At 32.2% G+C, this 27481-nt stretch overlaps 1 protein-coding gene across 5 annotated transcripts in view; it reads left to right on the forward strand.

Moving 5' to 3' along the window:
* The window catches only part of LOC140445103 (uncharacterized), a 67617-nt gene that overhangs the window by 24235 nt on the left and 15901 nt on the right, over positions 1 to 27481 (forward strand). For all 5 annotated transcript variants that reach the window (XM_072536926.1, XM_072536925.1, XM_072536927.1 and 2 more), the window contains 4 exons: positions 464 to 10392; positions 15747 to 16027; positions 24669 to 24890; positions 25879 to 26285. In XM_072536926.1, coding sequence (XP_072393027.1) covers positions 464 to 10392; positions 15747 to 16027; positions 24669 to 24890; positions 25879 to 26285 — 10839 coding nt within the window. The remainder of the gene's footprint in view (positions 1 to 463; positions 10393 to 15746; positions 16028 to 24668; positions 24891 to 25878; positions 26286 to 27481) is intronic.

The following is a 27481-nucleotide window of genomic DNA, read 5'->3' on the forward strand; positions in this document are numbered from 1 at the left end:
AAACGAACCGAGAGTTATATTCATTAACGCCAGTTTGACCATCCTACTGACTGCGCCAAATATATTTTTCTAAAGTTTCCAAAACTATATTTTTAAAAAATATTTATTTAACACAAAAATAGTAACAATACGTTTTACTACGATAAAGGCAGAATCTAGACTAACGTACAATATGATTGTTATATAGAGTGAAATATAATAGTAAAAATGCAATGTATAACATTCGGAACGTATGATATCTTAATCAGCGTTCCTCAGTTCATTAGACTTGGGTCATTAGCTTATTAAAGCTTAGTTCATAGTTTATGGGTGGATAACTTATATATATATATATATATATATATATATATATATATATATATATATATATATATATGTATGTATATATGTGTGTGTGTGTGTGTGTGTACATATCTTTATTTTTTTTACATAATCCAGCATATTCATAAAAAATATTTTTCAGAATACTACATCAGACCGTAGATGGCTATGCAAGCGCGAGGGATAGTATGAAGGACAATTTAAAATCAGATGAGCAGAAAAAAAGATTTTCTGTAGGAGACGTCACGATTCTTTCAAACCCTCCTATTAATCATGACGATCTAAAATGTTTGGATATTGATGCACAGAAAAAACTAAATCGGACATCTAGTGTTACTAAATTGGGTGATGAACATAACAAAGTGACTAACGAGTTAATGGTAACTTATAAACCAACACATGATCATCTAAAAGACTGCGTAAAAGCTGATTACAATTTAAATTTAGCACATAAAGATGTAAAAGATCATTCGAATGAATTGCATTTAAGTAAATCTATTCCATTAATTCCTAAAGTAAGTTCCCACAGTACAGAAGAAAGTTCCAGTGACTTTGGTAGTATTTTATCGAAAACTGATGATAAACTCAAAGAAATCCATAAAGAGCAGGAGGAATACAGATATGTGTATATACACGTTGAGAAAAATAAAGAAGAAGCAAAAAAAATTAATGGAAGCGATCGAATCTGCCTAACAAAAAACGAAAATTATAAAAAACATGCTAACAGTAAAAATAATGACAATCAGATTGCTAGAGAGATGAATATGTTTCAACAAAATGATCAACTTTTGGACAAACCAATGAATACAAATTTGTCTAAAACAGATGGTCAACTTTTATTGAAACCTTCTCCAACCACTCTTACCCCTAATAGCGTTGTAAGAGGAATCCACTCCACACATGATAATCCTCAAGGCCTAAATTTACTTGCATCATCAAATGAAAATTTTGTATCTGCGTATGAAATTGAATACAATGCTTCTAGACGTTCTCATGATCCACATTCTTCTATGTTGGTTCCTAATATCACCTTACCGACAAGCAATATGGAACAGAAATGTAACCAACCATTCAGTAATAATCACAGGGAACCACCTCAATATTATTCTACTCAAAATACAGACCCATTTTCCCCATCTAATCATATTCCCCCTGTTTTATCAGTTTCTGTACCTTATGAACAAGGCCGGAAACAAAATCAGAATACGAGTTCATGTGGCCTTGTTAATAAGGTGATCCATAAGCAAGAAACTGGTAGAGATCCTAGAGCGATTAGAAATTCAAGAGATAAACATTCAAAAGAGATTAAAGATCCTAGACTGAATAAACATATAGTAAGTAACAGAAAGCAATGTAGAGAAAAGGAAAGTAATGTTACTAAACCAAACTTGGAGGTAGCGGGAAAAAGTAATGAGGATATAAGACTAATTAGAGGACGATCATCTAGTCTTGAAGACTCTCGATCTGACCAATATGAGTCAAAATTTGATCTGATCTATTCAAGAATAAATAGACATGAATCATGCGCAAGATCAAAATCACCAACTAAACCAGTTTCATCTCCATCAGATAGTCCACATGGAAACAAAGAACAACATAAAAATAGTACAGGCTATGGGTTACAAAGTTTTCGAATACCTAAAAAGAACAAGCAAGAAACAGAAAAAGCTAAAGAACCAAAGGTTAAAGCCAGTAAAGAAACTGTTAACCAAGATGAAGTAGAATATCATCATTCAAATAAAAACGTTAATCTTAATAAGTGTCAAGGAGACAGCAAAGATTCACTGGACTGTGTAAACAAAAAACCATATGTTCTAGTATCGAATCCGCGAATTCCACCCGCGAATAATATTCCAAATAAAACAGACTTTACCATACAAATAAATAGAAGAGAAATTAAGAACAGTTCCTCATGTGTTGATAACGGCCAATTAAAAGTTTGTACAAAAAGTGCAATACATGGGTTACAAACTTATGGAATATCCAAAAAGAAAAGGAAAAGAAGACGAAAAGCTAAAAAACGAGAGACTGAAACGATTAATGAAACAATTAATCAATATGGAATAGAAAATGACCACCAAAATAGAAATATTAATTGTAGTCATGGTGAAGAAAGTACAGATTCATCAGGCTCTTTAAATAAATTCAAATCTATTCCAGTATCAACCATGAATGACATCCCCAATAAAACAAACCTTAAAACATTAAATAGTAGACGATTTGAGAACCGGACCGTGGGTATTGATAATGATGCATTAAAAGTTTGTAAAGAAGATGCAAGATGTGAGTTACAAAGGTATTTAACATCCAAAAAGAAAAAGGCACAAAATCGAAAGGCTAAAAAACAAGAGATTCACACGAATAACGAAATTAATAAATCTGCAGTAGATCATAACCTTCGAAATAAAAATGTTGATAATATTCATGGTGAAAGGAAAAATAAAGGGTCCTTTGACTATTTAAATAAAACAAAACCTGTTTTAGAACCAATTGCAAACGATACTCCAAATAAAAAACACCTAAATAAAAACTTAAATAAAAGAGAAATTACGGACAGTTCCATCTCGTTTTCAAGTTTTCGAATACCCAAGAAGAACAAGGAAGACAAGGAAATTGCTACAGAACAAGAGATTAAAACGAGTAAAGAAACTATCGTGCAAAATGAAGTAAAACATTACATTGAAAATTTTGTAGACTTTAATACCAACTTAAACAAAAGAACAATTGATGACAGCTATGTATTTGTTGATAACAAAGCATTAGAAGCCTGTTTAGAAGGTGCAGAGTATGAGTTAGAAGATATTCCAGTACCCAAAAATAAAACGGGCGAAAAAGAAAAAGTAAAAAAACAGGAGACTGAAACGAGTAAAGAAACTATTAATCAAGACAAAGTAGAACAAGACCATCTAAATAAAAATGTTGATCCTACTCATGTTGAAGGACTAAGTAAGGATTTATTAGTATGTTTAAATAAAACAAAATCTATTCCCGTATCAACTGCGAACGATACCTCAAATAAAATGGACCTGAATAACAGGGAAATTGAGAATAATATTGTTTGGGTCCATAGCAGTATACTCGATGTATCTAAACAAGTTGCAAGAGAAATGTTACACAGTGTTCAAATAACTAAAAAGACAAAGAAGGAAAGAGACAAAAATGTACAGGGTACTGAAATGAGTAAAGAAGCTATTAATCAAGACAAAGTGAAACAAGATCATCTAAATAAAAGTGTTGATCGTTCTGATGGTAAAGGAGCAAGTAAGGATTCATTATGCTGTTTAAATAAAACAAAGTCTGTTGCAGTACCAACAGCGAATGATACCTCAAATATAATAGACGTGAATATAAGGAAAATTGAGACTAATACTGTTTGTGTTAATAGCAGTACATTCGATGTATCTAAACAAGGTGCAAGAGAAGCGTTAGACAGTGTTCAAATATCTAAAAAGATAAAAGAGGTAGGAGACAGAAAAGTACAGGATACTGAAATGAGTATAAAAACTATTAATCAATACAAAGTAGAACAAGACCATCTAAATAAAAATGTTGATCGTGCTCATGGTGAAGGAGCAATTAAGGAATCATTAGGCTGTTTAAATAAAACAAAATCTATTTTAGTTTCAACTGCGAATGATATCTCAAATAAAATAGACCTGAATAAAAGGACAATTGAGAATAATACTCTTTGTGTCGATAGCAGTACATTCGATGTATCTAAACAAGATGCAAGAGAAGTGTTACACAGTGGTCAAATATCTAAAAAGATCAAAGAGGAAGGAGACAAGAATGTACAGGATACTGAAATGAGTATAAAAACTAATAATCAAGACAAAGACCATCTAAATAAAAATATTGATCGTACTGATGGCAAAGGAGCAAGTAAAGATTCATTATGCTGTTTAAATAAAACCAAATCTATTTCAGTACCAACTACGAATGATACCTCAAATAAAATGGACCTGAATAAAAGGGAAATTGAGAATTATACTGTTTGTGCTAACAACAGTACATTCGATGTATCTAAACAAGGTGCAAGAGAAGCTTTAGACAGTGTTCAATTATCTAAAAAGATAAAAGAGGTAGGAGACAGAAAAGTACAGGATACTGAAATGAGTATAAAAACTATTAATCAAGACAAAGTAGAACAAGACCATCTAAATAAAAATGTTGATCGTGCTCATGGTGAAGGAGCAATTAAGGAATCATTAGACTGTTTAAATAAAACAAAATCTATTTCACCATTAACTGCGAATGATACCTCAAATAAAATGGATCTGAATAACAGGGAAATTGAGAATAATACTCTTTGTGTAGATAGCAGTACATTTGATGTATCTAAACAAGATGCAAAAGAAGTGTTACACAGTGGTCAAATGTCTAAAAAGAACAAAGAGGGACGAGACAAAAATGTAAAGGATACTGAAATGAGTATAAAAACTAATAATCAAGACAAAGATCATCTAAATAAAGATATTGATCGTACTGATGGTAAAGGAGCAAGTAAAGATTCATGCTGTTTAAATAAAACAAAATCTATTTCAGTACCAACTGCCAATGATACCTCAAATAAAATGGACGTGAATAAAAGGGAAATTGAGAATTATACTGTTTGTGCTAACAGCAGTACGTTCGATGTATCTAAACAAGGTGCAAGAGAAGCTTTAGACAGTGTTCAAATATCTAAAAAGATAAAAGAGGTAGGAGACAGAAAAGTACAGGATACTGAAATGAGTATAAAAACTATTAATCAAGACAAAGTAGAACAAGACCATCTAAATAAAAATGTTGATCGTGCTCATGGTGAAGGAGCAATTAAGGAATCATTAGGCTGTTTAAATAAAACAAAATCTATTTCAGTTTCAACTGCGAATGATATCTCAAATAAAATAGACCTGAATAAAAGGACAATTGGGAATAATACTCTTTGTGTCGATAGCAGTACATTCGATGTATCTAAACAAGATGCAAGAGAAGTGTTACACAGTGGCCAAATATCTAAAAAGATCAAAGAGGGAGGGGATAAAAATGTACAGGATACTGAAATGAGTATAAAAACTAATAATCAAGACAAAGTAGAACAAGACCATCTAAATAAAAATGTTGATCGTACTCATGGTGAAGGAGCCACTAAGGAAACATTAGGCTGTTTAAATAAAATAAAATCTATTTCAGTACCAACTGCAAATGATACCTCAAATAAAATGGACGTGAATATAAGGGAAATTGAGACTAATACTGTTTGTGTTAATAGCAGTACATTCGATGTATCTAAACAAGGTACAAAAGAAGTGTTAGACAGTGTTCAAATATCTAAAAAGGTCAAAGAGGAAGGGGACAAAAATGTACAGGATACTGAAATGAGTACAGAAACTATTAATCGAGACAAAGTAGAACAAGACCATCTAAATAAAAATGTTGATCGTACACATGGTGAAGGAGCAACTAAGGAAACATTAGGCTGTTTAAATAAAACAAAATTTATTTCAGTACCAATTGCAAATGATACCTCAAATAAAATGGACGTGAATAAAAGGGAAATTAAGAATAATACTTTTTGTGCTAACAGCAGTACATTAGATGTATCTAAACAAGGTACAAGAGAAGTGTTAGACAGTGTTCAAATATCTAAAAAGGTCAAAGAGGAAGGAGACAAAAATGTACAGGATACTGAAATGAGTATAAAAACTAATAATCAAGAAAAAGTAGAACAAGATCATCTAAATAAAAATGTTGATCGTACTCATGGTGAAGGAGCAAGTACGGATTCATTAGGCTGTTTAAATAAAAAAAAATCTATTCCAGTATCAACTGCGAATGATATCTCATATAAAAGGGAAATAGAGAAAAGTACGGTTTGTGTGGATAACACTACATTGGATACATGTAAAGAAGGTACAACAGATGTGTTACAGAGTTTTGAAATATCTAAAATGAAAAAGCAGGAAAGAGAAAACAAACTGCAGTTGTCTGAAATGAGTAAAGAAACTAATAATCAAAACGAAGTAGATCAAGACTATCCAAAGAAAGAGGTTGATCATACCCATGCTGAAGGAGAAAGTAAGGATTCATTAGGCTGCTTAAATAAAACAAAATCTATTTCATTATTAACTGCGAATGATACCTCAAATAAAATGGATCTGAATAACAGGGAAATTGAGAATAATATTGTTTGTGTTGATAGCAGTACATCAGATATATCTAAACAAGGTACAAGAAAAGTGTTACACAGTGTTCAAATGTCTAAAGAGATAAAGGAGGAACGGGAGAAAAAAGTACAAGATACTGAAATGAGTACAGAAACTATTAATCAAGACAAAGTAGAACAAGACCATGTAAATAAAAATGTTGATTGTACTCTTGGTGAAGGAGCAACTAAGGAATCATTAGGCTGTTTAAATAAAACAAAATCTATTTCAGTTTCAACGGCGAATGATATCTCAAGTAAAATAGACCTGAATAAAAGGGAAATTGAGAATAATATTGTTTGTGTTGATAGCAGTACATTCGATGTATCTAAACAAGGTACAAAAGAAGTGTTAGACAGTGTTCAAATATCTAAAAAGATCAAAGAGGAAGGGGACAAAAATGTACAGGATACTGAAATGAGTACAGAAACTATTAATCGAGACAAAGTAGAACAAGACCATCCAAAGAAAGATGTTGATCATACTCATGCTGAAGCAGAAAGTAAGGATTCATTAGGCTGCTTAAATAAAACAAAATCCATTTCATTATTAACTGCGAATGATACCTCAAATAAAATGGATCTGAATAACAGGGAAATTGAGAATAATATTGTTTGTGTTGATAGCAGTACATTAGATATATCTAAACAAGGTACAAGAAAAGTGTTACACAGTGTTCAAATGTCTAAAGAGATAAAGGAGGAACGGGACAAAAATGTACAAGATACTGAAATGAGTATAAAAACTATTAATCAAGACAAAGTAGAACAAGACCATGTAAATAAAAATGTTGATCGTACTCTTGGAGAAGGAGTAACTAAAGAATCATTAGGCTGTTTAAATAAAACAAAATCTATTTCAGTTTCAACGGCGAATGATATCTCAAGTAAAATAGACCTGAATAAAAGGGAAATTGAGAATAATATTGTTTGTGTTGATAGCAGTACATTCGATGTATCTAAACAAGGTACAAGAGAAGTGTTAGACAGTGTTCAAATATCTAAAAAGATCAAAGAGGAAGGGGACAAAAATGTACAGGATACTGAAATGAGTACAGAAACTATTAATCGAGACAAAGTAGAACAAGACCATCCAAAGAAAGATGTTGATCATACTCATGCTGAAGGAGAAAGTAATGATTCATTAGGCTGCTTAAATAAAACAAAATCCATTTCATTATTAACTGTGAATGATACTTCAAATAAAATGGATCTGAATAACAGGGAAATTGAGAATAATATTGTTTGTGTTGATAGCAGTACATCAGATATATCTAAACAAGGTACAAGAAAAGTGTTACACAGTGTTCAAATGTCTAAAGAGATAAAGGAGGAACGGGAGAAAAAAGTACAAGATACTGAAATGAGTACAGAAACTATTAATCAAGACAAAGTAGAACAAGACCATGTAAATAAAAATGTTGATTGTACTCTTGGTGAAGGAGCAACTAAGGAATCATTAGGCTGTTTAAATAAAACAAAATCTATTTCAGTTTCAACTGCGAATGATATCTCAAATAAAATAGACCTGAATAAAAGGGAAATTGAGAATAATATTGTTTGTGTTGATAGCAGTACATTCGATGTATCTAAACAAGGTACAAGAGAAGTGTTAGACAGTGTTCAAATATCTAAAAAGATCAAAGAGGAAGGGGACAAAAATGTACAGGATACTGAAATGAGTACAGAAACTATTCATCGAGACAAAGAACTAGACCATCCAAAGAAAGATGTTGATCATACTCATGCTGAAAGAGAAAAACCACTGCAGGTGACTGAAATGAGTAAAGAGACTATTAATCAAAACGAAGTAGAACAAGACCATCTAAAGAAAAATATCGATATTAGTCAAGATGAAGGAAAACCTCAAGGTTCATTGGACTGTTTAAATAAAACAAATCCGGTTTCAACTGCGAATGATATTCCAAATAAGGCAGACGTTGGTACAAATATAAATGTAGTAGAAATTGAAGTCAGTACTCTGAGTGCTGATAACGGCCCATTAGAAATATGTAAAGAAGGTGCAAGACATATTGTACGCAGTTTTCAAATATCCAAAAAGCAAAATGGTGAAAGAGAAAAAAAAGAACAAGAGACTGAAATGCATAAAGGAACTGTGGATCAAAACGAATTAGAACAGAACCATCCAAACAAAAATGTCGATATTAGTCATTATGAAGAAAAGCATCAAGGTTCATTGGACTGTTTAAATAAAACAAAACATGTACCAGTATCAACTGCTAACGACCTCTCAAATGAAACAGGTCTGAGCAACAACTTGAAGGAACGAGTGGACATATCCATATCTATTGAAAATGACAACAACCCGATGGATGTTACTTCTCAATGTGTTGAGGAGAAAGAACTTCAGACTTCTATCATAATTGAAAATCAAATTAGAAATCATTTAGATGTTGATTCAAAAACTAAAAATAATGAGAATTCGCAATTTTATCGGCCATCGACTTCGAAAAACATCGAGAAATCTGTTAAACCTCCCATTGAACAAACAATACTGGCAAAACATTTTGCTAACCTCTTAGGAAGTCAAGATAAACAAGAAAAGAAGACTGCTATATATTCTCTTATTAGTACGTTCTCTGATAGTTTTAGTCCAAAGGAATTACATAAAATAAATAAAATAATTAATTCTAAAGACGAGTATGAAGACAGTTCCGATGAGGAACTTTCTCTAAAGACAAATTCATCTAATACTAACAAGAATATTTCTCACGAAGAAGTGAACATCAATGATATCAAAGATCAGGATACTGCACATGAAAAAGTAATTACAAAACATAAACTAAAACAAAGCAGCACGTCTAATCCAGTTAAACAACATACTGACGAAGTTGAAGGTGACTTATTAAGCAAAAAAACTGCAGGAGGTGAAGACATTTTGGAAGATACAGGCAATTATATGGATCAAGAAAATGAGATCTTAGTTACGGTAGAAGAAAACATAAAATCAAAGAGAGAACCCATTTTAGGAGATAAGCCTAGGAAAAAGAGAGGATCAGAATTGGATAGACTTCATGACGATATTCGAGAAATGTTTATTAGAGATGATGTCTTAACGGCATCTGGTAAGCGAATGTGTCATATGTTGAAAGACAGTTCTATTGCGACAAACACTGAAAATATTGAAAATAATACAGAAAAAATAGTTTTCGATGCTCTTAAGAGAGTGCGACCCAAATGTAAAAATAAAAAACAGAAAACTATGAAAGATTTGACTGTTATAGAATGCAATGAAGCCTGTACAAGTGCTGAGCTCACAAAGTCATTTGAATATTCAAACAGTTATTCTAATAAAGAAGTGGATTTGGTTTCCGACGACAGTCAAAATACTGAATTATTAAATCGAAAACACGCAAGCAGTTCGCTTGTAGGCATAATTGTAAAAAAGAAAAAAAAACTAAACTTTGACGAATTAATTCAACCAAAATTAACAGATACAGCGGACATGTCCGCCGTTTCTTATGAAAATAAAATAGAAGGAAGTGCAATCAGTAATGCGGTGAAACGTTGTGTTGATATTTCTGATACAATTATTACAAGTGACAGAAATGATAAAACTTATGAAACAACGCCACCATCTGTTATAAATAAACCAATACAGCTTAATAAAGCATTTAACTTAACATTGATGAATTTAGAAACAGAAACTAGAAACGGTCAGGAAACCACTCTTAAGCGTGTGAAAGACTTAGAAAGTCCATGCGGAGATCCAAAACATTCTTATTTATTTCATACGGATTCCTATAATGAATTAGAGCAATGTGGACGGACTCATACCCGAATTGCAGCAGACAAAGGTTCGATGATCACCCAATCAAAGTTGGATCCAACATTTTTATGCAAACCATACCGGTGTGTACCAGGTAAGACATTTTTAAAATAACTTAACTAATATAAACCAATGAAAACAACCTTTAAGAACTTGTCTCAAAAAAGTAGTAGTGTTCCTTAAGTTTAGTTACACAACAGTTATTCTAATTCCCCTGAAAAGATTGACACCTAGGTATATATTTATTGAAAAAGAAACAAGACATGAAACTTTACATAGATAATGGTTATCTTTTTCAATGCTAAAATTATAAAAACATTTCGGTTTATGGTGTGTTTACATTACGCGACCGGACTTTTTATCCGAATCGAGCCGTTTACATTGGTCATTTACAATCCGCAGATATAATTCAGTTTAATTGGGATTGGTTAACTAACCGAATACAGCCTATCATATACTTTTTATACTAATTGATAACCGAATACGGCCTGCAACCGAATTGGTCGGTTATTATAACCGGTCGGGATATAATATAACCCATTATGATGTTAAAAATGTAAACTTGTAAATCTAGTTTAGATTTAAACACAGTATAGCACAATGGCCATTAAATATTCTTCCTTGCAATGCAGATGGACTACATTGTAAATTTTTTACAGAATTACGTCACGAGAGTATAGTTGTGAACAGTGACGGCTTTTGGGGGTAGGCAAGATAGGCCGGGCCTACCCAATAATTTTAAGAGCTTTAAAATTGAAAAACATATATTCAAAAATTATGTTAACGCACGTAAATAACTTTTAAATGTACTAAATCACTCAATACATTAGCGTCCGTTAAAACAACTATGTTATTATATTACCACAGAAAGCATCGAATCGTATTCAGGCATTTTAAATATCATTAATAGGCCCGATCGGAACTGGCCGACCCAGCTCACATAAGATGCTCGTACAAAAAGCGTTTGAAGTTAAGCAGCTTGATGGACAACGATTTATATTGTCGTGTTTATGCTTGCTGTTTAGGCACCAGACGATCGGGCCTAGGACGACCATCGTTGTCACTTGTAACGTAATTATCGAATTGTAATATAAATTTTCTTTTAAATTATGAAAAAAAAAATATGTAACATAATCTATAATTGTTACATATTTTTAAACAAACAACACAATTGCAAACAAGTGCACGGTTGCCCAAATAAATTTAAAATTTTTTGTAAAATTCGAAGAAAAAAAATCACATTTGCATGATTTCTATATCGCCTGATTGTATGCAACTTATATATGTGAGATTGTTTTATAACTGATAGATAAAAATGAGTTTTTACGACGCTTTACCAGGTTTTAGTAATAGTAATGTTGATAGTGAGTGTTTGGACATTGTTGTTTCACTGTTGGAATCGCCATTACTAGAAGAACTGAAATTGATAGAAAAATAATTATTATGAATGAAAGGCCTACTCCAACATAGCGCATTGACCAAAAAGGTGCGTACTTTTAATTGCTGTTGGTATGATGTCTACAAATGGTTGTCTGGAAGTATTACGAAAAACAGACTATATTGTTGGCCATGTTTGTTATTTTCTAATAAGAAATGTGTATTTAATTGTGAAGGATACTTTAATTTAAAAAATATGTCTGCCTCCTTAAAAACATTCCAGGTGCAAGGACCATTTAAGTAATTTCCTGTCCTTTAAGGGTGTACAGAAGAGGGCGTTTTCTGTTCGCGATTTTCTAGATGAAAAATCAAAAATCGCAAAAATTAGATACAACGCAGAAGTTAAAATAAACAGAGAAATTAAAAAATTAGTTAGTGATTATACTGATTATACATAGCTATATGTAATTTGCTGGCTTGGCCTACCCAAAATTGTACCACACCAGCCGCCACTGGTTGTGAAGCTATTTTCTTGTAGTTATTTTAGGTTCTAATTATACTTTTTGAAAATCAATAATAAATGCAATCAGTTATTCAACATTAGGACCTTCATCTCGGAAGTCTTCTTCAAAATAAAAAGTTTTTAAAAATTCGCTTTCAGTGACAGTTTCGAAAGCTCCGTACTATAAACACGCGAATGACAAGTTGGTGAGTTTTTCACATATTTTACCAACGGTTGTAGCGGTTATTATTTGCCTACCACATTGGGCATCACTTATAGGTGGTTGAAAGTGGGGACTGAGCAATTATTAGGATGGAGATAGAGCAAGCAAACAAACCGAAACGTTTGCGAACGGCCAGTCTTGGTTTGGTTGGAGAGCTGGGTCGTAAGTAAGTGAATAAAAGACGGACTAGAAGGGGTAACTACAAAGAAATGAATAAAAAAAAATACCTACATAGATTTCCTGGGCAACACAACACGAAAAGGTTCCTAAACTATTTGAAAAGGACGCCGTTTAGGCCGAAAGGACGCCGAAAGAATGGTTTTTCTCTCCTAAAAACTTTAAAGGACGAAAAGGAAATAATTCTACAACTCCTAGTTTAGAGAGAAACATTACAGATTTATTATGACTTCACATCAACAGTTATTACAAATAATATTATAACAAATATAAATAACAACTATATTATACCAAATAGTGTTATAACAAATTTAAAAACAAAACTTACAATAGCGCTATTTGTAACGATTTACAACAAGCTCCACACATTGGGGACACCATAGACCATAGGAATTTAAATTATTATTAAAATGATAATATTTAGATTTTTCAACAAGCTTACATTGAGCAACCTTCAAACAAAATAATTAAAATTTACTGTTATGTACCAAATTTCCGAAAAAGATAATAGGTACTGTCATAGGTCGAAATGAAATATTATTATATTATATTATTTAAAAGAAAACTAATATGATAATTAGCTAATCCATAAAACTTATAATTTTATTTATTTATAATCTTTAGTTTGTCGTAAAAGCAAAAGTGTTTTATTAATGAAAAATTTCTATTTTTACTTTGAAAAATAGAAATCGTAGAATCGTACACGTCTCCCAGTATTGTAGCAATAACACCGATGTGTTTGGCCGACACGGTGTTGGTGATAAGTTCGGCCTCTTTACGAATACAGATAGCTGGCAGTGGCGTGTTTTTTTTTAACATGTTACCCTGATCTGTGCAGGTTTGAAGTAGCTGATGAAATAGTTTTTATAAGTAAACAGTTTTTAATTAATTAATAGTTTGACCTCTTACTGTGTGGAATTCCATTACATAAAATAATACTCTCGACACCTTAAAAATTCCAGTTTATTATAAATTAACTCTCTCTCTTCCGATACCCATTGCAATAATGACTTGTGGCATTGTTCTTGAATGAGCTGGCTAATAGGTTTATAATTGTAGCAATTACCATTGATATTTTATGTTGTTTTAGTCGATTTTAGTCAGTCATTGTTGGAATTTGTTCCGAACAGTTTTACTTATTATTTTTTGTTGTGAATAACTAATTGTTCTATTTAATAAAAAACGAAAACAGGAGAAATGCGACAATGTGTAGTTCATTTATTGGAGTATTTTAAAAAAGAAAAAGAAAACAACGGACCTTTGCTTTCGTTATCATCGGTACATGAACGAGTAGCGGACGCTTTGAAAATCAGTCTTCGCACAGTGACAAGAATAAAGAGTGAATACAAGACAGGAGCAGCTCTTACTACACCAGGAGAGTCACGTAATGTACAAAAAAAAAAGACTAATGATGTCAGCGATACTATAACGGGAGAGATTATAAATGTACTGTATGGCATGAAAGCAAAAGGAGAGCACGTTACAATTAAAGTTCTAAATACACAATTAAGAAACAAGCATCTCTATGACGGTTCTGATACAAGTTTGTGTCGTCTTATGAAAAATTGTGGGTTTTCATACAAACTAGAAAATAGTAGACGAGTGCTATGTGAGAAACCATGTATTGTCTCCAAACGACTGTATTTTTTGAGGCATTATATAAGAAATTTTTTAAGTCCAAGCCCACTTCAGTTCGTTTTTTTAGATGAAACATGGATATTCCTAAAAGGGGCATATAAACGTACTTGGCAAGATGGCTGTGTGAAAAGCATCAGAAAAGGACACGAAAATACAGGTAAACGCTTTGTTGTTTTACATGCCGGAAGTAGGCAAGGTTTTGTTAAAGATGCTGGATTACTGTTTTCTACGAAATCGAAGAGTGCAGACTATCATGATTCTATGGATAAAGAGTCTTTTAAAAAGTGGGTCTCCGAAAAGCTGATACCAATGTCGGAGGAACCATCTCTAATTATTATGGATGATGCCTCATACCATAGCTGTTTAATAGCAAAGTTACCGAATGCCAGTTGGAAAAATCGGACTTACAAGAATGGTTACGAGCGAAAAAAATAATTTTTGACGACGATTCGGGCAAGACAGAGCTATTGAGTCTTTGTCGCCAGAATAAACCACAAAATACCAGGTACGTTATAGACTAGCTACTCCAAGAACATGGGCATCAGGTTTTGAGATTGCCTCCATATCACTGTCAATCAAATCCGATTGAGTTGGTCTGGGGCATTTCTAAACAATACTATGATCGTCATATTGGAGAACATGGACGTGGAGATGAAACAGTGAAAAAAGTTTGGGGCGATGCATTAGCTGAGGCAACACCTACAGTGTGGGCGAGTTGTGTTAACCATACTGAAAAATTAATTCAGGACGACTGGGCAAAAATGTTCACATATGATGAAAATGAAAGTAGGATTATCATCGATTTGGCGGAAGATTCCAATGATGAAGACAGTTCCAGTGAAGACGCTGACTGATTAGCTAATTAATCAAGGTCAGTACGTTGTAACAGTTCAGAATTCGCTACAGTGCTTAAAACTTAAAAAATCTGTATCATTTTTTAATTAAAGTGGGTTAAATAATTAACATTTTTTTTGGGTATATTTCAAAATCCTATTAAAATGTACTTTTCGTTATATCCTGTTTAATTGTACTGCAAGCTAGAAAAATACTTCTTCGCAATTTATACGTATATTCCGTTATTAGAAATTCAATGAAAAATAATTTATAATTTTCTTTTATAACTATTATTTCGTTTGACATGCTGCATTTTGCTCCGCCACTGGAGGAGGTAAACAAATCGAGCTTAGACAAGGAAAGACAGATGAAACAACTTATTGCAAGTGTTTTTACACGCACACGCCAAGAACGATGAAAACGATTATAGTAAATTATAACTGTATGGTAAATATTGTAAGTATTTTAATAGTGAAAATTCATTCTACTCCTATCAGTACATTTGGTTTATTGAATAAATAAGTAGTAAATCCTAAATGTCTTGTATTTGCCATTTGTAAATTCATGAATTGCCATCCGTCGTCATTTAAATATAAATTTAACAACCTACTCTAATTACGATTTTTTGAGGATTTGGTATTATTGGGTACATTTTTTAAATTTTAGAATATTTATACCTATTATTAATAATTTCTAGGCTGCCACTTGGAATTTTTATTTGAAAATGAATTTTCCGATCATATTATGATAGCACATAAGAAGAAAAATTTTCTGATTTGTGGCGATGATTCTTGTTCTCGTCAAGTAAAACCAGCAGACATCTCAAGGCACTGGTCAGTGTGGCATAATGTGTCTGTGTATCAATGCAGTTATTGCAAAAGCAACACGAATGAAATCAATACGATGAACTATCATTTATCGATTGCACATCCAAATGTTAATCCAGAAATACTCGTTAGAGTTCTGAGTCCCAAAATGGTAAGTTTTTATAAATATGATATATTTTAATATTACCGTAATATAGAAAGATTCCACCCAAGTGGAACTTTTGTTTTTTTTTTGACCAACCTTTTTTTTATGACCTTCTTGTTCAGGGCATAAGTTCTATTTTCTATCCTCTCCATAAGTTCTGCGTTCTTTATTTAAACGTTTTCACTCTTTTGATGATCACGTAATTCACGAAGATTATTACATTTGCGAAATTTTTGAATTATTCGGTCAATTGTGGAACTTAAAGGAACCGTCCTATTCTCAAAAGCAACAACGAATAAATCTACTATTACTCGAGTTGAGGGACCTCCAAAATACCAAGTTAAAATTTGTATGCCTTCTTCAACTGTATACATATTGATGTATTTACGAAATTATTTTATTTTCATACGTTATGGACTTACCACAACCTACTCAATGAACTGCGTAGGCTGGACTGAGAACTGAGAGTGAGCAGTGAGACGCGACGCAATGTTGGTAACTCCATTGATAGCTATTATAGTACGAGCTGGTAGATAAAGATATTAGAAATTTTTAAACGCAAAACTCTGAATACATAAAATTTTAACAATATTAAAAAAAAGTCTGATATGTTAGAACCTTCTGACTTTTTTGTACGTGTCCATACATCGATTGAGTACATCCCAGGGACGTTGCTTTGACGGGTCAACTATTACGCATGTATTTTAGTATTTTTTCCTTTTACACATTGAGATGAAAGTATTGGTATTGGTAATTAATCTATTTCTTTGTTTTGTTTTAATTAAGTTAACTTTACTAATGATGCTTGAATTATCTGATATTTATCATTTGTTTATGTTTTGTCTATTTTCATGAAGTGTTGATACCTGAATCTCAGATTTCAGTGAACTAGAACAAAGTTTACAGTAAGCCTTTGTTTTGGAATCTTTATTACTACAAACCCATTTAAAAATAACACAGTTAAATGAAATACTACAAGAAAAGAAAGTCATACGAGACTTTAAGAACAAAACAAGCGAAGATAGAAAGCTAATTACAAAACTAATTAATGATGTAAACAGGGAAATTACGCGAAATTCAAAAAATAACCAACACGATAAAAAACTACTACCAAACATGATACGAGTCAAAAGTTACACCACCACCAAGTATATACCAGATATGACAGAGGACAAAACAAGAAGCGCAATGAGCACTATGCGAAATAAAAAAGCTCCAGGTGAAGACGGAATCGTATTAGAAATGATAAAGTATGGCGGACAACACATCATACAAATTTTAAAAATCATTTTTATGCTCTATAAATGATCTTGTAATACTGATATTTAAAAAGAGAAATAAATATAAATTAGAAAACTGTAGACCCATTAACCTGTACTCAGTCTTGTATAAGCTGTTTGTGAAGATAATTACATTGCTACCAACAAACAAACTAGATAGTTATCAGTCCTGGATATCAGGCAGGATTTAGAAGAGGTTATAGCACAATAGATCATATACAAGTAATAAGAAATTGAAAAAACAAACGAATACAATATAACACTCTGGGCAGCTATGGTTGATTATGAGAAGGCATTTGACTCCATAGAAATTTGGGCCATCCTTAACACCTTAAGCAACAATAGAATGGCAATGCAGCATCGCGAGTAAAAATAGAAGAAAAAAACGGGTGTGGCAGTCCAGTGGGACTGCCGGTAGAAGTTATACTTATATACACGCGTTCGCCGTTAAAAATTTATATACGAGTCAATCTGCACAATTATTACATAAGTAATGCTATAGGTAAGAGAGAGCAGAAAGAGAAAAAGAATTAGTTATATAGGTATATGGTGCATCGTTTGCTGTATATAAATATTTGACCTGTAATAGGAGTATAGTAAATGAAGGATTGTATCAATATTTTAATGAAAATATATATTTTTATTTTTATATATGTATAAAAGGAGTTGAATGCAAAAAAAAATTTTACACATACTCTGCAGTAATACAATAAATACACTGCAACATAATTCAATATAATAATACAATATAAATTAAAATGTAATATTCATAAGTATTTAAAACTGCCAATATAACTTACTTTACGAAGATAAAAATAAAAAACCAACAACTCGGATTATGTTGTAAATTTTCATTTTATTTTAAAATCTATGTTTTTTGCGTATATTACATACATTTAATAAGATTAACGTGAGGTTTTTAAATATTTCAAAAATAAAAAAAGAAATTCATAATTGGGATTCGAACTCACAACCACCAGCGTATGAATCAAACACGTAAAGGATTTGCCAATTAGACATGACACTAACGGATTTCAAAATTGACAGTTTTCGGTAAAACAGTGATTATTTTGAAATACAGAAGCCTAAAATAATTATAAACGTTTAATTTTAAATAATACAAAACATGTCACATAAATAATAATAATAATACATATTATATTATATATAATATTATATATATACAATATTATATATATAATATATATAATATTAAATATATATACAAAAGGAACATTTTTATTCTCGAGAAAGGAAGAGAGAGAAAATATATATCTTCTGTCTCTCTCTTACTCATTATCTTACATATGTAATGGTTTCACAGATTGACTCTCATGCAAATTTCCAACGCCGACCGTGCGTATAGAAGTATAACTTCAAAAACAGAAAAAATAAAACTACAAAGAAGGATAGACAAGGAGTTACTCTTAACCAAGCTATTTACTTTAGCTCTAGAAAGTCTAGAACATATGTTCCGAACTTTAGAATGAAGAAATAAAGGAGTGACTATAGACTGCGAAAACCTCAATCACCTTAGATTTGCCGATGATGTTGGAGTTAATAGTAAAAGAGAGGGAAGAATTGCAGAAAATGTTATTAGACCTAAATACAAAATCAAAAGAAATAGGACTAAAAATAAATCTAGCAAAAGCTAAATATCTAACAAACGAATCTCTAGAGATAACTGCGGATATAACTCTGGACAACAATAATATAGAAAAGGTTGAGTCATATATATACTTAAAACAAAAAATCGAATTAATAAAGCTTAACATAAAGGCTGGCTTAAATAGAAGATGATGTTCCTTAGCATGGGCAGCATTCGGAAGATTACAATCAGTATTTAAATCAAACTTACCAAATACTTTAAAGGCAAAAACTTTCGGTCAGTTTGTGCTGCCGGTACTGACATGGAACTGAAACATGGGTTTTTAACAACAACATAGTCCACAAACTCCAAATAACTTAGAGAGCTATGGAACGGAGAATGCTCAACATTAAGCTTAGCGATTGCAAGTCCAATGAAGAAATAAGAAGACGAAGAAAAGTTACAAATGTAATCCAAAAGATTGCCATGTTAATATGTAACTGGCCAGGACACATAGGAAGAATAGAAGACAACCGTTGGACGAAGCGAATTATTGTATGGCGACAAAAAGCAAACAAGAGAGTAGAGGCAGAATTCAAACCAGATGGATTGATGACATCAAGCGAATGGTTGGTCACGAATGGATGCAAAAAACAACAAATAGAAATGAATGGACATACCTAAAGGAGGCTTACATCCGATGATGGATGGAATAGCTGTTGATGATGATGACTATAATTATAGTACGTTTGGCATCGTTGACGCGAAGCCGACGTTCGAAGTTAAACAGCCAAGCTCGGTTTGACAAATGAAATTTTCGGTTACTTTCGGCTGGCCTCCAAATCATTATCATTGCCTTTATCCCTATGCGGAGTCGGCTTACGCATACCCTTTACCGACATGTTCTGCCTAACTGCCTCCCCCAGGTATTTTCTCAACTTTTCACCTTGGCAACAATTGGTGCCACCCCGAGACTTCTCCTAATATACTCATTCCTAATTTTATCCTTTTTTGTCACTTCACTCATCCATCTAAGCATTCTTATTTCCGCCACATGCATTCGTTGGTCCTCCTTCTTTTTAACTGCCCAACTTTCAGTTCAGTACGAACATAGCTGATCTTATGGCCGTTTTATAGAATTTTCCTTTTAGCTTCATTGGAATTTTTCTGTCACACAACACAACACTCGCTTTCTTCCACTTCTTCAACCCTAATTCTACTGCATGCATCTCAATTTATTCCCATATTACTCTGTAACATCTATCTTAGGTGTAGGATGTGGGGTTTTTAATATGCTCAATTATAGTGTTTTACGAGATATGACCAATTTTATTTTGAAACAGTGTCCCATTTGACACCCTGTATCTTTATGCATAAAAAAATGGTAAATATTTTGTATGGTACAAATTTTTTTTATATTGTCTATTTTAATAAAACTTTAACATTTTGTGAATAACATAATATTTAATATACGGGGTGATTCAAATGGCAAGCTTAAAAATTTCTCAACTTTCTTAAATGAATCACCCTATATAATATGACGTTATTAGAGAGAACTTTAATTATTCAGGAATCATATTCAGAAATAAGGAACGTTTTGCATAGATTGAAAAATTCACACTGCACGGATTTTTATTTCTTATACAAAAAAATAATTGTGGAAACAATCGATATAATTATTGACAAATTAAGCATACTTTATAATAATTGTCTTACTGAAGAGATTTTCCCAGATGTTTTAAAAGTAACAAAAGTGCTACCAGTGTTCAAAAAGGAAGCTTTAGATGAAATTGGAAATTATCGTCCCATCTCAATCATTCCCATTTTTGGCAAAATTTTTGAAAGTATTCTAAATGCTCGTTTGGTAGAATATCTAGAAAAACACAAAATACTTCATTGTAATCAATATGGCATTAGTTAAAAGTGTAACACTACACTAACTATACAGAATATTGTGAGAGATATAGTTGATGGCTTGGAGGAAGGACATTTGTGTGATCCAAAGCTTTTGACTGCGTTTCGCATGAATTACTGTTGGAAAAAATGCATAAATACGGTATTAGGGGAAACACTCTTAATATATTTAGATCATACCTAACAAATAGAAAACAGGCAGTTTTTCTTAATGACAGCTATTCTGAGTTTAACACTGTCATAAGTAGTGATACAACTCTCATAAATATTGATATTAATCAGAATAATTTAAAATTTAAAATTGATAGTGATACCCAGAAAGCAAAAAACTGGTTTGCACATAATGGGTTAAAGCTACATGAAGAGAAAAATCAGAATTTGATTTTTAGTTCCGATTAAAATTATATGTCAAGAAATAGAGTAAAACTATTAGGAATCTTTCTAGATGATAATTTGGATTGGAGTGCTCATACAGATTACTTAAGTTCTAGACTTGCTACAAGTATATTTTTAATACGCAACTTAGTTTATATGATTCCTAAAAATACCCTTAGAATGTGCTACTTTGCACTATTTCATAGCCATTTACAGTACGGAATAACTGTTTAGGGTAATTCTTGTCACGCAGATCGAATTTTTAAACTACAAAAAAGAGTAGTGAGGATACTTGCAAGAGCAGAGTATAGGGAACACTGTAAACCTTTATTTCTGGATTTAGGTATGATGCCACTATCTTCACTTCACTCTCTCTCTCTCTCTCTCTCTCTCTCTCTCTCTCTTTCTCTCTCTCTCTCTCTCAATATATATATATATATATATATATATATATATATATATATATATATATATATATATATATATGAGACGCTGATTGAAATTCAAGCCAACAAAGGTAAGTTTAACATAAACTCCAACGTCCATGATCACGATACAAGATCTAAAGATGCTATTAGAGCACAACGTTTTAGGTTGACAAAGAACATAAAAAATTCTACGGATGTTAGTTTGTATACCTTTTTGCCAGATGAAGTAAAAAGTCTTCACTTGTTATCGTTTAAGCTTGAAATCAAATCACACTTTTTGAAACATTGTTTCTATTCAAAAACGGAGTACTTAAGTACGGCTTTTACACAATAGTACTAGTTTGGTCAGGGTATTTGCCTATTATAATTATATTTCATGTTTTTTATAATTCCATTAAGTGTGTTTGACGTTTTTTTTTTAATTGTTAATATTAAATATATACATGTTTGTAATGTTTGTAAATTTGCCAAAAATTTCATATGTATTGTCACTATTCCTTTGACTTGTCAAAAACAAAATTATTTTTGTATATTTGATTAAATAAATTCTATTCTATTGTTTAGGTTTTATCTAAATTTAACAGTTATTGAGATATTTAGCTTTAAATTTTTGTAATATGACTTTGATTTACTATTGTATAGCGTGCCATGGAAATTTAAGTTGACAGTTCTCAGTTGTCAAAACTGTGAGTGTTAATCTTTATATAATTTAGCAAATTGAGAACTGTCGATTAAAATTTCCATGGCAAGCTATACAATATTAATCAAAATTATAATACAAACTTATCTCAATAACTGTTAGATTTCGGTATAGAATGTAGTTAACAAAACGTAAAGAACAATTACATTCTAATAACATCATCATTTATATAGGTTGATCTCAAAAGTTTAAAGTTTCATTAAAATACATAGTATTAAAAAAATTGTTCTAAACAAAATAAACTTGCGTGCATAGAAATCGGCCCACTGTAAACTTTTGACTTTAACTATATTTTTTTCAAAAAATATTTATCAGATCACAAAAACAAATATACTGTTTGAAAGACAATTTAATATGCTTTAATGTGAGTATAAATTTATGAAAACTTATTTCGGCTTCCTATTTCGGTTTCCTTTATTATTAACATAAATAGGGTTATTGACAATTTAAAACTTAACACTTAATTTTTTAATAATGGGTATGACCTTCTCTTGCCCTAATAACATCTCTCATACGATTAGGCATAGATCTAATCAAGTTTGCTATTGTTGCTTGTGGGATGTTAAGCCACTCTTCTGCTGCAAGAATAAGCTCTGGGATCGAGTCTGGGGTATGAAGTCTAGCTCGAATTCTTCGTTTTAGCTCATCCCATAAATGTTCGATCGGATTTAGGTCAGGACTGTTTGCTGGCCAGTCTATAACCTGAAAACCGACTTCTGCAATGTAATCTTGCACGATTCTTGCGGTGTGTGCCCTTGCATTGTCATGCATAAAGATAAATTCGTCTCAAATGTAGTCGACGTAAGGTACCACATGAATTGCTAAAATCTCCTCGATATATCTGGCAGCCGTTAAACCTCTTCTTCCGTGAACACGGTCGTCCCTACGAATGAACTCAAGATCGGTTCGTGCTCCTATAGAAATTGCACCCCAGATCATGCAGGAACCACCCCCATAAGCACTCCGCTCTTCAAAGCAGCATTCTGCAAATCTCTCTCCTGGTCTCCGGTACACTTTCCTTCTTCGGTCGCTACCATAGAGGCATATTTTGGTCTCATCTGAGAACAGATGGGAGAGGATAGGCTACCAAAACGAGCACTGAACGCCAGAATGCAGGGAAAGAGACCAGTTGGAAAGCCAAGAAAGCGCTGGGAAGACACAGTAAGCAGCGACGCACAAGCACTTTTAGGAGTCCGTGTATGGAGAAGAGCAGCCACAGACAGACAAGGGTGGAGGCAAAAAATAAAGGAGACCAAGGCTCATTTTGGGCTGTAGTGCCGTAGAAGAAGAATCTGAGAACAGAACAGATCCCCATTGTTCCAACGTCCAATTCCGATGATCCTGTGCAAAACGCAGGCGTGCTTGCCGATGAGCTGGAGTAAGTTTTGGACCAATCGCAGGTGTTTTAGGGGTCAGAGGCATTAAGGTTACGATTTCTTAATGTTGTTGACACAATAAAGCGGTCATCACGAGCGGTTGTAAATCGCCGTCTGCCTGTTCCAGGTCGCCTATGAAAGGATCAAGTCTCCTCATAACGTTGGCACACTCTTCGAACCGCTGCGCGTGTCATATCCAATTGTCTAGCAACAGCTCGCTGACTAAGTCCATTTTCGATTAGAGCAATAACTTGGGTGGCTTTTTGTGTTGTAGTATGCATTAAACTAACACACTTGAACACTGCTGAGATTATGAAAAACGAATAATATGCAAATTTCGCTTGCAAAGGCAATACTTTTACAATTAGACAAATTTGTTATTTTCGTGACAATCCCCACATAAACACGTTTCATTTGTTTACCGGTTACTACGCATGTAAACGATAAGCCTTCTTGATAAATTTATACTCACATTAAAGCATATTAAATTGTCTTTCAAACAGTATATTTGTTTTTGTGATCTGATGAATATTTCTTGAAAAAAATATAGTTAAAGTCAAAAGTTTACAGTGGGCCGATTTCTATGCACGCAAGTGTACATATTTGCAATTTTGGTATTTATTATTTATAAAGATACGAGCTGTGAAATCGGATACTGTTTCAAAATAAAATTGTTCATCCCATAAAACACTCTGTATAAGGTAGCATAATCTTATATTGGGATAATTCTCAAGATATGTTCTATCGAAATGCGTAATAATATACAGGGCGTTATTATTAAGTGTTAGTCAGCTTTCGGAAAACCGGAAGTGGTAGTAGACTCCAAATACTAAACAATAATTGGACCTATCCAAAAACCCAATATCCTAAGTTCTCAAATATTAGTTATGTTAAGATTATCTAAAACGTTTAATTAGAACTCGCAAAGAATTTCTATGTATAAAATGCTCTTTTTTAACTGTATATTTAATATTTTATTTTTCTAGCCACATTACGTGTTTTATACACAAGAAGCGTTTTCTAAATTAAGAAAAATCGTTGATATACCAAATATACCATTAGAGAATACAGACACGAGGACAAAATCTCTAAATAAACCAAATTTGGTAGTGTCTTCGCCACAAAATAGTTCAACGACGGAATCAAATATTAATTCGGTCAGTGCTAATACGTCAACGTTATTATCAACACCTACTACATTAAAAATTGTAAGTATTTGTTTATTTTATAAAGTGTTCGTAATAAATCAAAGCTTCTTATTATTTTTTTCTCCATATCGCTCTTTTGCTTTATTCACTTTGTGAGAAAATGTGAATTAAAATGTTTAATATATTAGATGCGGTAACCCAAATCGAAGTAGAGATCTTGAAAAGATACATGTCTCATATATTGTAAGACGATTAACCATACTATCACCAGTCATTTGCGTAGACACATAGTCATCTGTGTAGAAATTTTGTTGATAAAGTCTTGAATATACCCTTCTCCTAGTCTTAAAAGGGGGAGGGGTAGGGTTTATTTTCAATAACATATTTTTAAGGTCGTTTTTTGGAAAATTGTTGAATATAAAATTATTTATAACATTAGTACATTATAGTACAACATTTCAAGAGTATTATCTGAAACTTTGGTACAAAAATATTAAAAATAAAGAAAATGACAGCTAATTTTCCAAGATGAAAAAAAGTTACTTATAACTGCATCATCTGTTGACGAAAAGCTAAAAATATTTCTTTAGTTTATGAGTTTCCCTAGGCCGCAACATCGAGGTATTGTTTATTTTATCGTTTTTTCAAATTTTAGAAGTAAAAAAAGACGATTTTGTTTGGAATTTTCGAAAAAATTTTGTTAAAACTTGACTAAAGTGGTGTTGTAAAATCAATTATAACAACAAATTGAACAATAGCTGGACGTTGCGACCTAGTAATTTATCTTTAAAAGAAATGTGCAACATTTAAAAATAAAAAATAAAAGATAAAAATAAAAAATATTAATATGTCATATACATAATTATTGGTTTAAATTGAATTTAAACATTTTTTCGGAAGAATTTTTAAAATTTTGGAAATTTCGTCCTTAGAGGGTTAATACAAAGTACAACCAACAGATCATCCAAATATAGAACAAATTCGAAACGAACTATCAATATGCCACATGTTTTTAATTATTGTTTTTAATATTTATTATTCGTTATAGATATCCAATTCTTCAACGCCATTAACAAATTCTTTGGATATTAGCTCGTTCATAGATGTGCCATTGCCAATAAGCCCAGTGGATAAACCATTACATAGGACAGTAGTAGAAGAATCATCATCATCATCAAACCAGAAATCTTCCCCATGTGGTCTGCTCGATTACCAATTATTTAAATGTGCAACTTGTATGTTAACATTTTCTACCCTAAAAGCGTTTAAGAAACATGTTACTAAATCTGAAGAATGTAAAAATAAGGATAATATAAACAAGCCATTTGTATGCGCGCATTGCAATAAGTCATACAAAAACTGTAATACGCTTTGTGTGCATATACAGTATCATGGTGTTTCACGATATTCGTGTTCTGTTTGTGGAAATAAGTTTCATACTTTTAGACAAGCACGGTAAGTACCTGCACTATTGCAGTTTAATTTTAAGGTATATTATATAAATATAAAGATGGAACGACGGCAACCAGCATGGCAATATTTTATAAATAATGAATTATATTCTTAACATCATGAATTGCAATATGTTCTTACTAAGTGAAAACTAATATTTAATACTTAACACTCCGTCGGGCGCAACTGATTTGCTAGACACATTGTAACCTCGGTAACCTTTTTTGGATGGTGCTAGAAAGGTCACCAATGGAGACACTGCGGACGGCAGCCAGATGGTTGGTGGAGAGCGAGTCGTGGGTTCGAAACTAGCTTTTGGAATCGAGAATGGGTCCAACGGACGAAATAAGTAAAGATAGGATAAGAGATATTAGAAAACATACAGAAATAAACAAAAAGATAGATGGGTAAAATTACCAAAGATAAGATAAGGTAGGGAACAGGGAGCCTCTTAATTTTTTGGGATTTAAGGAGACAATTAAGAAACCTTAAAGAAAAGAAATAAAGAAAGATATTTTGGTTCTGAGACCAAATCCAAGGAAAGATACCAATAGTTAATTATTAAATAAATTTGGTCAACACACTCTATAAACAAATAATAAACATATTAGGTGGACTTCGTCAATCTACTTACCTACGAAACTTAATCGGCCTGATCTTTCTACTGGTCAAAGGTATAGTAATATTTAAAGGTAAAAAGCAAATATTCAGAGTTATAATTATACCAGGAAACTTGTGAGGAGTCGACAAATAAAATACATACATAAAACAAAAACAATATATTCATCAACACAATGATGTCGGCAGCTGAATGTACATACAAGTAATAAAAATACACCATCAAGTATGAAATGGTGGTGTATACATAAAAATAAGTAGTAATATGAATAATAAGTACCTTTACAAATACAACAATATAATAGTGCACAGGTTCAATTATCAGCGAAGACAGCGTGATAGTGAGTAAGAAATAAATTCACCCTAAGTTGATTAAAGAAGCTCTCTTTGCTGTTTAATGGGCATATCTCGAGACACTGGGTTAAAAATACATAACAATTATAGCAAATAACAAAAATTAATCAACTCTAAATTTACAAGAATACAAAAAGGTTACCGAAATAAAAATTTAACCAAACCGCACTTGGTTAAGTTGATTATCAATCTCGCACTGTTATTTAATTATTGAGAACTAAATGTTC

This window comes from Diabrotica undecimpunctata, chromosome 7, assembly GCF_040954645.1.
Source record: "Diabrotica undecimpunctata isolate CICGRU chromosome 7, icDiaUnde3, whole genome shotgun sequence".
NCBI classification, from domain to species: Eukaryota; Metazoa; Arthropoda; class Insecta; order Coleoptera; family Chrysomelidae; genus Diabrotica; species Diabrotica undecimpunctata.